Source organism: Eublepharis macularius, chromosome 6 (assembly GCF_028583425.1).
Source record: "Eublepharis macularius isolate TG4126 chromosome 6, MPM_Emac_v1.0, whole genome shotgun sequence".
NCBI lineage: Eukaryota > Metazoa > Chordata > Lepidosauria > Squamata > Eublepharidae > Eublepharis > Eublepharis macularius.
Window position 1 is genome coordinate 20367727 of NC_072795.1, and position 16289 is coordinate 20384015.

The 16289-nt window shown below is 41.5% G+C and overlaps 1 protein-coding gene across 5 annotated transcripts in view; it reads right to left on the reverse strand.

The window, feature by feature from the left end:
- The window catches only part of NLGN1 (neuroligin 1), a 635824-nt gene that overhangs the window by 424094 nt on the left and 195441 nt on the right, over window positions 1–16289 (reverse strand). For 2 of the 5 annotated variants that reach the window (XM_054983053.1, XM_054983050.1), the window contains exon 2: window positions 1980–2039. The exons of the other annotated variants lie outside the window; for them this stretch is intronic. In XM_054983053.1, the coding sequence (XP_054839028.1) occupies window positions 1980–2039 (60 nt within the window). The remainder of the gene's footprint in view (window positions 1–1979; window positions 2040–16289) is intronic. 5 annotated transcript variants of the gene reach the window in all.

The window sequence follows — 16289 nt, forward strand, 5'->3', positions numbered from 1 at the left end:
TGAAGGGATTTGCATACCAAAACTCATTTCTCTCGTTCTTTTCATCATTATTATTTTGAAATCTATATTTTAAAAGAATTATTTTTTAAAAGCAGTGATCCATGGCCAAGCAGCTGGACATCTCAAAGACCACCTCTCTTGGTATGAACCTGTACATCATCTTTGATCTACATAGAGTTGCTGCCGCCCGTTTTGTTTGCCTAGCCTCTGCCAGAAATTGGGCCTTGTTCTTATCATTGAGATGTCCTCCTGAGTCCTAGAAGCAAGTCCTGTTTTCTTTTAAGAGGGTTTGTAAAGTATTTATTGTTCAAATGGTATCCTACTGATGCTGAAGGCAATGAAACGTTTATTTTCCTGGTGTCTGTATTATGGTATTGTAGACAGCAAGTGGGCCCTGGAGATGTCTTGGAATTATAATTGGTCTCCAGTCCAAAGAGATGAGTTCCTCTGGAGAAAATGGGAGCTTTGGAGGGTGGACTCCATGTCATTATACCATGCTGAGGCCCCTCCCCTCTCTAAACCTTGCCTTCCCTGGGCTCTACCCCTTAAAACTCCAGGAATTTCCCTACCCAGAATTTCCCCAAATTCTAGAATTATGGAATATGGATTAAAAAGAGAACAAAGAAGCATCTCCTGTGTGATATTGCTGCAGTACCCACAGCTTGGGTGCCCTTGCAGTATTATAAAAAAACATAGGAGGTGGGATTTACAAATGGCGTATTGTGTCTTACTGGGGTGTCAGCAGTTGCTTTATGGAAGCTTTGTAGGCCCTTGCAAGTCAGCTGCAGAGAGTAAGTGGGGCTTGGAGATCTTTCAGAATTACAATTGATCTCTAGACTAGAGATTGGATCCTTGGAGAAAATGGCAGCTTTGGACGGTGGACTCTATGGCATTATAACCTGCTGAAGCTGCTCCCCTCCCCAGGCTCCACCCCTGAATCACCAGGAATTTTCCAACCTGTTAGCAACCCTAGAGCCAAGCTACAAGTGACGCCTTACACAGGTTGGACACTTGTCAGCTTCCCTTAAGTTTTGATGGGAAATGTAGGCATCCTGGTCTTGCAGCTGTAATGGAGAGCCAAGCTGTAAAACCAGGACGCCTACATTTCCCATCAAAACTTGAGCTAAGCTGACAAGTGTCTAACCTGTGTAAGGCATCACTTGTAGCTTGGCTCCTAGTTGAGAGTGAACGGTGCTGTGCTGAGATTTTGTGAGTTATGTTTATTGTAGTTTAGGGAATCATTCTTATATAACTATTTTTCACAGCTGCTCTGAGTCCTTTGGAGATAACTTGGGTTTACATCTTTTGAATAAATAAATAAACCATACCAAATGCCATGTAGATATTTGCTATTCAGAAAGGGGCAAGTGATTTCATTCCTTGTTGCTCTTCTAAGAAGGCTGAGCAGAGTCTAGGGATCATTATGGGATTTGAAGATGGGGTAGCCGCTTGCAGTAACAAAAAAATCCGGTTGCTTGGGATACACATTTCTACCAGCTTTTTTGTTCCTTCTTCATCAAGCACAACATTTCCATAATTATTAAAATGGAGAGATAAGTGGAAGACAAATAAAAACAATATTATCATCATTTGGTGAAATATAGAGAAACAGAGGTTAGGAAACATGCAAGAACGTGTACAGAGAGACTGTTTCAAAAGCGTGTTAGTTATTACGGACAAGATTCAAGTCGAAAGTGGGATGCAACATATCAAGAGTTCGTTTCAAGGAAACAAAAGCAAAACACCCTCTTTTTAAAAAACACTGTTATCGTAGAACTTAACAACATTTTTTTTTCTTTTTAAGAAAAATTAAAATATGTAACAACAAGCAAGAAGACAAAACACATCAAAAATGGGAATTAAAAAACAAATCTTCAAAAGAAGACAAGAAGTAAAAAAAAAAAATAAAAAGAGGGGAGAAAAAAGATTTTTCAAAGGGATCCTTGTCATGCAAATCAGTTTGGTGGGGAAAAAAATACCTTCGTCCTCCGCACCTTCATTATCACCTATATCATCTGTCTGTTTCTTTGTTAGGGGACCTAGGATTGAGAACGGAGAAAATGGAGGAAAAAGACAATTCAAGAATATACAAGACTGAGGAAAAACACAGTCAATATTAAACTTCCAAGGACGTTTCAAGAAAAACACTTGGTGGGGATGAAGCATAAGTATTTCTCTTTGTTCTTGAAAAAGGATTTCCAGCAAAATGTACCCTTAGGGATCTCTCTTTCTTTACAAATATCTAGCATAAAAAGCAAATCAACACCCTATACATTACATGAAGAATTCAAGAACTAGCATCTATCTTCTGTTAAAAAACATACCCATAATGTGCAAAAAAATAATCAGGGAGTACTGGATCTGCTTAGCCTACTGGCTCATCTTCTAAAATTTATACCGATTTGAAAAAGTTTAGTTCTCCATTTTGGTAAAAGAAAATTTATGCTTTCTAAAAATTTGCCTTTTGATCCATTTGCTTACCTAGGAATATATTGTGAAATAAGAACTGACTTTTGAAACCCAACCATGTTGGCTAATGCTTGCCAATGAGAAGCATGGGTTGGATTTTGATCGGTTCGTCCTTTAGTTCATCATTTAAACACAACCGTGAACAGAAGACTGCTTTGAAACCTTTGACTACCTGCTCACATATTTGTTGAAAAATAAGAGGTCAGAGGATCCAAAATTGGATGAAAACCCAGATATTAAGAAGGGTTGCTTTCACAGAGTTTATTACAGTCTCAGCAAGCCAAGGCATTATATCATACAATCAGTTCGTAAGAATTAATACCATTCCATGCCCAGGATAGTTACTATTAACAAGTGTTAGAAGAGTAATCATTCTTTGTAGAAGAAAATGGCTACACCTGTCTCAAGCACATAGCATAGTCAGAAAGTCTTTTTAAAAAGGCTGCAGAAGGGAAGCCAAAAGCCATCACCAAACTACTTCCATATGCCATGTATCTTCACACTTTAAAGCACAAACAAAAACCGCTGAAACTCAGCATTGCATTTCTTTTTTTTTGTTTCCTAGAACTAGTACATTTCCATGACATTCTGTAATCTGCATGCAATACACACACACATGCCCTCCCCCTACTGAAATCAGTACAACCATGGAAGTTTTTTTTTTAAAGGCAGCCAAGCACAAGAGTTGAAAAGCACAAATAAAATAAGAGTTTCTCATGCATAAAATAACAGAAAGAGGAAAGAGGGGTGGAGGAGATGAAAGTGCATGTCAGTACCTAGTGGATGGGTAGGCAAGAATCATGCATTGGCTCACACAGCAGTGTTGAAACATTTGTATTTGAAAGCTCTGTTTCCTTAGTTGTGTGACTGCACCATAGAAATAAACAATATAGGAATAATAGGAAAGAATACTACCTTTCTGAATAGTGAGCTATCCAGAAATCAGAGTACCAGCCTTCTAACAGGCATTTAAGAATTTGTATCCAATCCATAGGAGATCCTGAATTTTTCTTATAAATAAAAACAAAACAGTCTCCATAATTAAAAAAAAATCAAATAAATTACCTTTAAGTCTCCAGAAGTCTCAAAGTTGGGAATATGGCAGAGATGAATCTTACTCTCTGCACCATCATGGAAGCTCGTAAAAGGTCTGTCCTTTGCTGTACTTTAGTATCATTACTGGCAGGATGGTGGTATTTCAGTTAACAGCGATTTTTTTTAAAAAGCCCACAGAATTCCATTTGATCCTAGCCTGGTTCCTTGGTCTGAACAATTTGGCGTTTCGGCTCTAATGAGTTGCCTTCAGATAGCCAGTCCCTGCTTACCTGCTTGACCAGCTGCCTCTTTTCCAGTTGTATTGCCACTTTGCTTCCAGATCATCAGCCCTGACAATACCTTACAGTGGATCCAGTGGGAGTGTCCATTCAGACCAATCTTAAACTGATTATACTCATACATTATATATCATGGACTAGTCTCAACCACCACCAACTGTTCTAACAATTTTTACAAGAAGTACTAAATGAAAAAGATGCCCCAAACAGGACACATCAGAAAGCTAAAGTACTCAGAAATGGACCATGGGAATAAACTCACAGACAACACTAACAACTAAATGTCTCTTTTAAAGGGGGGGGGGTCCACCACTTCACATGAATCTACTTCATATTGAGTCAGACCATCAGTTTATTCTGTTGGGCAGTGACTCTCCAGGGTCTCAGGTAGAGGTCTTTCACATCATCTACTACGGGTTCCATTTAAATGGGGGTGCTATCACCTGCATATATAAAGCCACAGACCCTTAGCACACCTCTAACTTCAAATAAAGATGCTCATGCTCAGACTTTGCTAGATCATTGGCAGAAAGGAAGCTGTGCTTTTCTTGCTTTACGCTACAATTATCTAGCTCTCATTTCACAGTTTTCACTTTTTTTGCTATGATAGATCCAGCCATAACCCTCCCGGTAGTAAGGACACCACGTATCTCAACACTCAAACTATAATATGTTGCTTTCCTGACAATATGGTTCTCCCTCCACCCTTCAAAAGTTTAGTTGCCACTTTTTATTGGTTGGGCTTCTGTTGCCTTTCTCAACTGCAAGATCCTACAGATGAAACTTTCCCCTCTCTGTAGTTGCATGCCCATTCAGCGGCTGTGAAAGGCACAGGAGCCTTTCTTTGGACAAAATGGCAACATTAGGCTTTGCAAACACACAGAGGCACACACAGCCCATTCCTTGGCCCATCCTCATGGCTTTCGAAGCCCATCACACACCCTTCCCGGATAATTAATTCCATTTCAGTTAATGAGGCTCTTATCGAGTGTACTTCTTCTGATGGGAACAGAATAGAAAGAGCAGGATATCTGAAGTTTTCAGTCTCAAGAAGTCTGAAAGAAAATAAATTTGAACACCTGTATAGGTTATTATTAAGGGCACCAATAAAATCAGAGAAAATACACTTGATTTAACGGTCAATAGAAACGTTGTTGGAATAGCTATAGGCCACATCCAGATAACCTGCGTTTATGGGAATGCCACCAAGTTGAGGGTGGTAGGAAGGAACTGCTAATATAGTTCGGGACCTGAGAGGTTACAACTTCTGGTTGGACTCTTTGTTCATACTTTTGGGATATGGGCAGGATGCTGTTAACAACAAAAAAAGAAATGAATAATCAATATTCTTCCTACTACCAAGGCAGAGCTAGTACCTACAGGGACATCAAATAGTTGAAATATGGGTTGTAAAAACATGGAATAATCTGTGATTGGTAACACTGGTACATACAGTTAAATATAGGAAAGGGGGTGATAAAGAAATAATAGCTTTCAAGAAAAATGGATCCAGTTTTCCTTTTTTTAAAAATTTCTGGAACAAACATTAGTTGAATGGACCTTCCAGCTTCTTTTTAAACAGGGTTGCTGACTGCCCAGAGGGGGGAAAATGTCCTGTCCCTTCAACAGAGGCTTAATAGGATGTTATTTACCAGGTGATGTTACTTACCTCCTCCATGCCACGGAAAATTTTCATTTGTCCATTTCTACACATTAAAGGGGCTGGACATTTTTCTCCAGACCTGTTGGCAACCCTCATTCTCAAAAATAAAAAAGGAGTTTCGACTATCAGTAAAGACAACTCGTGCAATCCTATGAACACTTTCCTAGGAATAAGCCCTATTGCATAGAGCTGAATAGGATTCAGCACAGACCTGGTTAAGAGTGCTCTCTAAGAAATCTGTTGAAGCATATATTTTTGTAGGCTACAGCCCATTCACCGCATGCATCTGAGTGGATTCATCTAGGGTTGCCAACTCTGCACTGGGAAATTCCTGAAGATTCTGAAACCTGGGAAGAGCGAGTTTGAGGAGGTCAAGGACCTCAGTGGGGTACATATAATGCCATAAAATCCACCCTTTGAAACTACCATTTTCTCCAGGGAAGCTGATCTCTGTCATTTGGAGACAAATTGTAATTCCAGGGGATCGCCAGGCTGTACCTGGAGGTTGGTAAACCTGTTTCAGGTGCCACAAGACTTCTCTTTTAATATGCTTAGCAACAATTTCATGGAGGGCAGCCATGCACTGATCCATTGTCCTTTGGTCATGCTAATTATTTTTTAAAAGGAAGTAAAAGTGATTGTGCCAGCTGCTGCCTCCCCCTTCACAAAAATGGATATTCTACCATTTTTTATAATGTAAATATTATATTAAGCACCAGTAAACTAAAAAAAAGGGAGGAGTTAAATAAATAGAAAGCCAGTTTGGTGTAGTGGTAATGAGCAGCAGGACTCTAATCTGGAGAACCAGGTTTGAGCCCCCACTCCTCCAAATCCAGAGCATCCCCAAAAGACGGCTGTCCTCCCTCTCCCTGATGACCTTCCAGGCAACTGGTTCTATCATCAAACTGCTCTACCAAAAGCAAGTTTCTTCTCATGTTCAACTGAAATATATCTTCGTATAACTTGAAGCCCATATGATCTAATCTTGAGAGCCAGTTTGGTGTAGTGGTTAAGAGCGTGGGACTCTAATCTGGAGAACTGGGTTTGATTCCCCACTCCTCCCCTTGAAGCCAGCTGGGTGACCTTGGGCGAGTCACAGCTTCTTGGAGCTCTTTCACCCACCTCACAAGGTGATTGTTATGGGGACAATAATGACATTGTAAACTGCTCTGAGTGGGTGTTAAGTCATCCTGAAGGGTGATACATAAATTGAATGTTATTATTATCATCATATTATTATAAATAATACAAAGACTTGGAAGCTCCACAATGCAGACTCACAAGTTATATTTTCCCCCCAAGTGAACCATCAGGTTTCCACCCTCGCATCATGGTACACGCATTACTTACTCTAATTAGTGCTAACTAGAAGCTAGACCTACATGTGTGGGCGGGGTGGGAGAAGCAGCAACAGAGGTACCATACTGCATGTTGTCTGTCTGTAAGACAATGAATAGACATTTTACAGAAACAAAAAGGCCACTGTATGTGAATGGGAAACACCTAATAAATTCTGAACTCCTTTCCTTTCAGCATGTTTGGTCTACTGTTACCAAAACTATAATTCCATGTTTCTCATTAAAGTAACTGATGTTAGAAAGAAGGACATGCCGCATTTTAAGCTCTCAATATTTGACCATAGAGCTTGAAGGGAATATATTTAACTGCTTCAATCAAATGGCAAAAGTGGCAGCAACGTGGATGGGTTTTAATTATTTCAGAGCACATAATTGGTTTCCATTTAGCTTTGTAGCAAAACTGGTTTTTTAAAAAAATACTTTACAAAGAATGAAAGTCTTGTTCAAAGCAGGGGCTGATTAGATACAGAAATGCTAAAATGTACTAGATCTTTTCTAATGTTACTTGCTTTACACCAGAGTAGTCCAACAGGAGCTGTTCTAATCCAGACTTCTCCCTGACACACAACTGTCGATTCCCATAGTTACAGTGAAATGCTAAACAGAGTTATGCCAATCTAAGCCCATTGATTTCAATAGACTGGAGTAACTCTTCTTAGGATTTCAATGTTAATGTAAAAATCAAACTAGCTTTTACAGTAAGTTGTATAACTTTTACATTTCAGTTACTCCAATAGCTAAAATGAGCAGTCAGACTCACAGAACCAGGGAATGGCCAAACGAAAGCAATGAAAAAGGAAAAGTTCTCAATAGGAGCTATTTTTAAATTGCTCAACCCAGCTCTTTTGATCTTTTTATATTAAGTTATCATCCAGTCTCTACCACTGACTGTTGGATTTGTATATTTAATTGTATTGTGTAGGTATGTTATAAATAGTTTTTAGCTGCAGCATATAAGATATGTATTATGCTGATTTATTATTACAAAAATCATGATGGAAAGGCATGCATTTGACAAAACAAGAGTGCACAGGGAAAACAAATGACATTTTAAAAATCACTGGAGAAGCAAAAGTGAAATGTGTATTTTCAGGGTGAAACAGTATGGATAAAAAATAGGAATATGTATTCCATAACAATGTTACATGCAATGCAATGTACTCAGCTGTCACTTGGATTGCATACCCGGCATAAAACAATTGCCAACAGAGCTTATATCCGGATGACAGGATATAAATATGTTGACTCAGTCATCCCTCCCAGGAAGTCCTACAGCTTTAACACACACTACTAATTTCGCTAGCCATGCCATGCACATATGGGCCAGCTTCTCCAAGCACATAATGTAATTCCATTTTCCATTTATTATACTACTCTCCAGTGAACAAACAGCATATTTGCACACCATGGACTTAGAGCTGTTTAACCATCATTCCCTCTCTATAAGAAGGTGAACTGGAAACTGTAGTTGTGTGGATATTGTGAACAAAGAATTCTCAGCACAGACACAGTTTCTGGGATTTTCATATGAAAAATTGTTGTGCACATCTAACAATTAATCAGAGTTGTATGTGTAAAGTGCTGTCAAGTCACAGCCAATTTATGGCAATCCCCAAGAGTTTTGAAGGTAATAGATATTCAGAGGTGGTTTGGCATTGCCTGCTTCTGCATAGCAACCCTGGTCTTTCTTGGTGGTCTCCCATCAAGGTACTAAAAAAGGCCAACCCTGCTCAGATTCCAAGATCTAACCAGGCTACCCTGGCCCATACCTCCCTTCTAAGTCCACTGACTTCAAGAGACATGGAAGGGGAAAATTCTACTGACAATAGCATTGTTAACCAGTTATTTGTACATCAGTTATACATATAATTTATGGATAATACTCTTTTGCTGATGTAAAGATAACATTTAAAACACACACAATATATTTTACAGGAAAAATTCAGCATGAGGAAGCAGAAAAATGATATGATCATAAAGACTTGAGGATTCTGTTCGACAAGGGAAAAACAGATAAAAATATGGATATTCAAACCAAACTAAACTCATGGAATTAGAGTGCACCTTATTAAATACACCTCCAACAGAAACTTCTCTTCAACACAACCATGAGCCTGAGACTTTGATGCTTTTGTCTCCAATGACAGAAAAGGTTTGTTCACAGATGGTTTAGGCACAAAAGCAGCCACAAGCTGCAACCCATAAGTTCCCAGAGCAGCTTATTTACCAACGCATGACCTGTCCATGACCCTGTAGCTCAAGCAGCTTCTACAGGGCTTCAAAAATAACCCACATGAAATCCGAATAATGGACCTCTCCTCTCTTGTCTAGTTCGACCCAAAGAGAGCAATACTCAGACCCTCTTAAATGTGTATTGAGCTGACTAAGCCATTGTTGAGAATCTAAAAGTGGGACATCGTTTGAAAAACATTTTCATGCCTCTCAAAATTGTTCCACTTTGGAGGATGTGCTCTTCTTCCGTGCCTCTCTTCACAGATAGGCAATTTGTGCTCAGCTACGTAACTATGTAGTCAACTAAATCTGGCTGCATGGAGACATGATGGCCTCATGCTCAGTACACGATCCCGGATTGGCTGGATCATTGAACAAGCCAGAAACAACCGTTTCAACAAGGTATTGGCCTCAGCGTAGCTATCAAAAGGTTCTGTGAACAGACATCAAATGCAGCAGAAAGGTGGGCTGAGGAAATTTCAAAGGCCATTTCAGCCCCCACAGAAATGTTCACTTTCAAACATTTGACACATTAGCTGACTCTCAAAAGCTCATATCTTTAAGGTGCTACTGGACCTGAATCTTGCTTTTCTACTACAGACCAACATGGCTCCCCACTTGAAACTAGCTGCTGCTATGTATAATTACTTTAACATGACCTTTAGCAATAGCCCTGGGGAGCTGTTTTTCAACAATATGCTCTCAACATAGCTACGGAGTGCCTTAATGTTGCTGGGTTCTTCTGATTCTGAAAAATAACACCTGCTACTTCCTGTTCATCAACCACTTGTTAAAACACAAGTATGGAAGCCAGTTGAAAAGCTCGTAACTTTGGAAGCCCTAGGCAAGCTATCATTGTCTCAGTCATTCCACTTGCAATACGGGTCTATGGACCAATCTACTAGGGTGCTGTATGGATTATTTCTTTAGATTACTTATCCATACAACACTTTTGTCACTAATGGGGACCAAAAGTGGCTTACAATGGCATTCTCCCTCCTCTATTTTATCCTCACAACAAACCTGTGAAATAGATTTAAGCTGAGAATGATTAGCCTAGATATAGTGGTTAACAGCATCAGAACTCTAATCTGGAAAGCCAGGTTTGATTCCCCACTCCTCCGTTTGAAGCCAACGGGGTGACCTTCGGTCAGCCACAGCTCTTCTAGAGCTCTCTCAGCCCCACCTACCTCACATAGTGATTGTTGTGAGGATAATAATAACACACTTTGTAAACCGCTCTGAGTGGGCATTAAGTTGTCCCAAAGGGCAGTATATAAATGGAATATTATTATTATTAGCCACTAAGCTTCCCTAGTAGAGTAGGGATTCAAACCTGGGTCTGCCAGATCCTACTCTGGAATCTAGTCACTATAACGTACTGGTGAGATAATATATATGGGTGTTAAACAAAAGCTTAGTATCCCCATTATCTGGTATCTCTTGAAGCTCCCATGATGAGAGATCACTGTAGATTAAATTGAAACTCATATGCTATGTTGCTCACCCAGATAGATCGGTGGGGGTGGGGAGGGGGAGAATCGGCACTCCATAGCAGAATGTCATATTTGATCTAGTAGTTCAGAAATTGAACAGATAATGGACAGTACTGAAAACTTCCTGAAATATCTTAAAAACAGAAATAGTAAAATAAGCTTAGGCCCTTTTAACCTTGCACAGGTGGTAGTTCCATAGACGGAGTTTAAACTGTAAGTGTATTTAGCTCTCCCAGGTTACTACTTTTCCCTCCCACTTGCATGAGCATTTCAACCCATTATTAGAGTTAATTAAGTTAATTGCTGACTGTGACAGAATTAATTCACTAAGCTTTGCCCCACCCAAAATATATTTTCCCCCAACTAGCAGCAGAAGAATAAGCTGTAAAGAATGAGCTGTATTCTCAGAAGCATTTAAATGCCGAGAGAGAAAATAAGGATTAAGGTAATATTGGGGAGCACAGGTTCAGCAGTAGACAAGGGCACAAAACAGAAAAAGCCCAAAACGAGAGTTTCATGTTTTGCTGTGATCCACAAATCGCGAATCATGAAATTTCAACAAAATTGACATGTTTGCCGAAATGATTAGTTAATTTTGTGATTCATCAGAACCCAGGGCATTTCAACGGCCCCCTTCATGCCCAGAGATGCCAAACTCGCAGGGAGACTTCAGCTGGCTCTCCTCCACCCACCCTCCCAGTTTGCAACACATTGATTGGGAAGATCAATGGGAAGGGTGGGAAGGGAAGTGCTGACAGAGTGCATGACTGAAATGGGGACTGAGAGGAGCTGGATCAGAGGAGGATGAAGGATTGACCGTGGTGTGGAGCTGGGCCAGGAAGACAGAGTGAGGGGTGGATGGCAGGCAGGGATAGTCCCGAGAGTTTGGTATGTGGAGGACAAGCTGGATGTTTCTCCAAAACCCTGCCATTCATCCCGAGAACAGGAGGTCTGTGGTTGGCTGACAGACCTGCCTAACAGGGTTTGGAGGGGTATTGGTGTGCCCATGGCTACAGAAGGCCTACCTCCTTGGTTGCCTAGGGGATTGACCCCCAGCTCCTGGCTGTATAGGGCAGAATGGAAGCTCTCCAGATGGCTAGGAGAGCTACCAATCAAGGGTAAGTGCACTATGATTGGAGTTTCCAATGGCAACAAAAGATCTGGGCCCATTGTTGCCTAGGGAATCAATGGATTGGCCCCAGCCTGTCTGCAATTACAAATCGTTCATGAAGCTAACGAAACAGGCCCCAAAGTCATTAATTTCATCATAATTTCGTGATAACTGCAGCCCCACAAAACGCGGTTTCAAGACAAATGAAATGACCCATTTCATGATGAAATTTGCTTTGTATTCCGATTCTTGCCCATGCCTTGCTTCTACTTGCTTTCTGTACAAAGCTTGCTTCTAGCCTGACAGTCGAGAAGCAAGCTTTGTACAGAAAGCAAGTAGAAGTGGGTACTTGAGTGACTTGAGCATGCACATGTTAAAGTCCAGCAGGGGCACATTTTCCTGCATTCAGATGTGTAGTCTATCTTACTTATATGCATTTCATCATGCAGGAAATGAATAGTGGGCCATAGCCCAGTATTACAGCCTCTGCTTTGCATGCACAAGGTCCAAGGTAAAATCCCCAGCCTTTCCAGTTTAAAAGATATGGAAGTCAAAGGCATGAAAGGCCTCTACCTGAGACCCTAGAGAGCTGCTCCCAGTAAGAGTACACAATACTGATCTCAATAGACAAATGGTATTTTACATAAAGCCAGTGTCACCATTATACCATAAACATCAAAAGCTCAAAAAACCTCACCTGGCCCCACCTACTTTCTAAAAACGCTTGGTGGGCACCATGGTACCCTTGGGCACTGGGTTGGGGACCCCTCTTGTACATAGTACCATAAATGTGCAATCTACTGGACCTTCAGTTTCACTTGTTCATCTGAGTTCTGCACCACCACCTCTATGTTGCCCTCATGCACTGATAAACCACTAGAAAAAGGTAGATATATGGTTTCATTGTGATTTTTTTGCTTGATGTTTTACTAACCTATAAAAGGATGTATATACATCAAAATAACATGCATGTAATAAAAATGAATCCAGGAGTCTATGAAGTGTTGAAGATACTATACTAGATACTAGATACTATGGGGAGTCTTGAAGCCTCGATACTAGATACTATGACTTCAATGATGCGCTCCTTGCTTCTGAAGAAGTGGGCTCCAGTCCCCAAATATAAGTCTTTAAGGTGTCTACATTGGAGTAATTTGGCATAGGATTCCGCTGCAAAAGTCCACCTCCAAATGCTTAGCTGTAATATGAAACCGGATACATTTTCTCCTGAAATAGTTCTCTAACTTATTGTAGAAAATTTGATCTTGTCGTATCTCACTGTGGGATTTCACTGTGGATTTCATTGTGGGTCCTGCCACAATTCACTATGGATATCACTATGCCAAGTGTGATTTTCTCACTTCCCCATTTCCACAGCAGCCCCAAGTGCTGTTCCAAGTGTGCCCAAGGTGCTGCTCCCAAGGGACAGAGGACCCCTGGAACAGTGTGATGGGGGAGTTGGAGAGCTACAGTAGATGGGGGGAAATGGTGAAGTCCACCCCATGCACGTGGACCTGTTTGATGAAATCCAGCACATAGCTGCATAAGACTCTGTACATGAGTGTTTGGCAGACTAGGAACCTAGAGCCAAGAGCTTTCTCAGTGCTTATGCAGGAGTTCTTTTCACTTACACTCAATGAGAAATTCATTTATTCCTGTGAACTCATGTGATCAAATCACAGAACCAAACATCCTTTTGTATCCATTTGGGTCAGCTCCCCATTGTTTCTTGCAAATAGTCTATGTGCTTGTTGTCACCCTAAAACCAGAACATTATGTATGACAGGTATATGTATGGTACCATATATGTACCATGATTATCAGCAAGGAAAGAACTCAGTGGAAACAGATTATCTCCTCCCCCCTTGTCTTTGCTCATGCACATGCAATGGCATGACTTCCAGGGAGTGATGTCATTGTGCAGGCGCAGGAGTGCTTGCGTGCTTTGCAGAGGGGCCAATTTGGGCCCCAAATGGTCTGAATTGGGACTGTTTGGGGCCCAAATCAGCTCGCTGCAAAATGCAGAGTGCTCTTGGGGCAGCGAAATGACATTAGTCCCAGGAAGTGATGTTGTCATGCTACCCCAGGAGTGCACCCGGGAGGCCCATTCCCAATCCTTTCCCTCTGCTGGCCAGGTGAGTGGTGGCAGAGGGTGAAGGGTGGGAGCAGGGGATCTCCTATCCCCTCCGGGGGACCTGGGAGTCCTACCCCCTGCCATAGAGCATGCTTTGGCCCGCTCTACAAAATGCAGACGTTCCCTGGCACAATGGTAGCTATGGGAAGTGCTCCCTAACACTATTCTTAAAACTAATCAGCACATTGAAAAAAGTTAAGCCAAAAAGCATCTTAGAACATCAGCAAAACACAAAAGCAACGTGTTTAAGATTGGAAGTCTCTGAATACGTTTCCTAAATAGGCATCTGTTTTTCTGAGATGTTTTCAACATGAATACGACGTTTCTTTTGAAAGAATGGCTGGATTGTTGAGCTTGTTGTATTTCACAGGGACACACAGATACTTAAAGCTTTTGCACTGAGCGAAGCTTAAAAGGAAATCAAGCCGAGCAGGGCTTTGTGAATGCAGCAGCAAAGCAAGGACAGAGAGTCCGAGACCATGCCTTTCCCACAGCTGCACTCCCATGCTAGGTTCAATGCGCACGCTGATTTTTCCCAGTGGAAAATTTCATTCCCCCACAGTTACTATTGAACAATTGACAATTTAAAAAAACAAAGCCTGTGAAGACAAGATTTAAACAAAATACCTCTGCAGCCTGTCACGTTGATGGGTACAGGCTTTTTTTTTTCCCCTAAAGGAAATTTTTAAGAGCAAAATGTCAAATCAGCCCTTATTTCCAGCTTATTAGGTGAGAGTTGACAGCCTGGTAACAACAATGCTAACATTTTTGACTTTTTATTTGGTCGAAATATGAAAAATAACCCTAGAGGTCATGGATGGTGGAAGAAAACACACACTTAGCATGGCCAATAAACTAAAAGGTCAGAGACAGAATGCTCCGCAGGAGAGTGGCTTGGACTTGGTGTATTGTTTTGGACAAAACAGATATACAGGAAGACCAAAGACAGAGCACAGGGGAAAACATGGGGAAGGGATTCCTGCTGAGGTGGAGAGCTCTTACCCTTGCAGGAAAATATTGGGGGAGGTAAAAACAATCCCCACCCCACCCCCACTATCTGCACAAATATCTCCACCAATTGGGAGAGTTCATAGTCATATTTCTTCCTGATATTAGGGAATATCGCCAGTAGCTGAAGATTGTGTTACCACCTGTACACTTAACAGGGATGGGGGATTGGGTTGGCTAAGTGTGATCTTCCAACATGAGAAGCTGCAGATCTCTCCACCCAACGTTCTCACCAGAGATGCTGAGAGTTCCCCTTTCTCCAATGTAGCTTATGTGGTCAACGTGGGAGGAAAGAGGAAGAAGAGAGTAGACAGAGACACTGTGCTTTTTTTTTTGGTGCATTGTTACTATCCTGCCAATTCCTTACCCTAATGGTTGCCTGAGAGAGGAGGGGGGCTATATATCAAATTAATTGAGGGGAGCAAAGTGTTCTCATGTCCTTCTTTTCCTCTGGTATCTAAGGATCATTTCTCTTCTTACTCAAAGAGTCATCCCCAAGGGAATGTATTTGAGAAAAGTTCATCCTCCCTCCTCCAGTATTCTCACATCCACTCTGCCCTGCAAATACTGCAGTTCACAATTCTCTATCAAAAGACACCCCCCCCCAAAAAAAAACCGTTGCCAAGATTACATTTTATTCTCCCAATAGTTGGTCACATTACAGACCAAGATCCAGAATGGGACACGTGCAGCCAGGAGCAGCTGCCTTGAGTCGTCATGGCTGGAATCATCAAGGCAAGGAATTAGGTTCACTTCTGCCATAATGACCCCCACCCCCCTGCGCGCGTGAAAGACCACTGCTTTCTGACATTCCTGCTCATTTATATGGAGAGATAGAAACCGCTGCACTTTGGGGAAGAGCAGGATGGAGGGAGGAGAAACAAATGGAAAGGTGAGTGGATGGGTAGGGAGCAATGTGCTAAGGAGAAAGAAATGGTGATACTACTCCAGTTGGTACAGCATGCTACAGCCCACAAAGCAGAATGTTCATGTCATACCCATGCTACGGACACTCCTTTGGTTACTGATTAGTTACCAGGTTCCATTCAAGGTTCTGATTATCATATACAAAGCCCTTAATGGCCTTGGGACCCTCATACCTATGGGACCATCTCTCTTGCTATGCCCTGCTGTGACAACTTTATTCATCTGAGCAAAACCTTCTAAATGAATCCACTGCAAATGGGTAAAATCAGCAACTGCTCATTCACATGCTCCCACCTTGTAAAATGGACTGCCTACAATGGACAGCAAGGCCCCTATATTACCCTAAATGAGGGTAACATAGCTCCAGGTTGGGAAATTTCTGGAGATTTGGGGAGTGGAACCGGGAGAGGGCAGGATTTGGAGAGGGGAGGGACTTCAGCAGTATATAACCGCATAGAGCCCACCCTCCAAAGCAGCCATTTTCTCCAGAGGAACTGATCTCTATGGCCTGGAGATCAACTGTAAGTCAAGGAGATCTGCAGCTACCACCTGGAGGC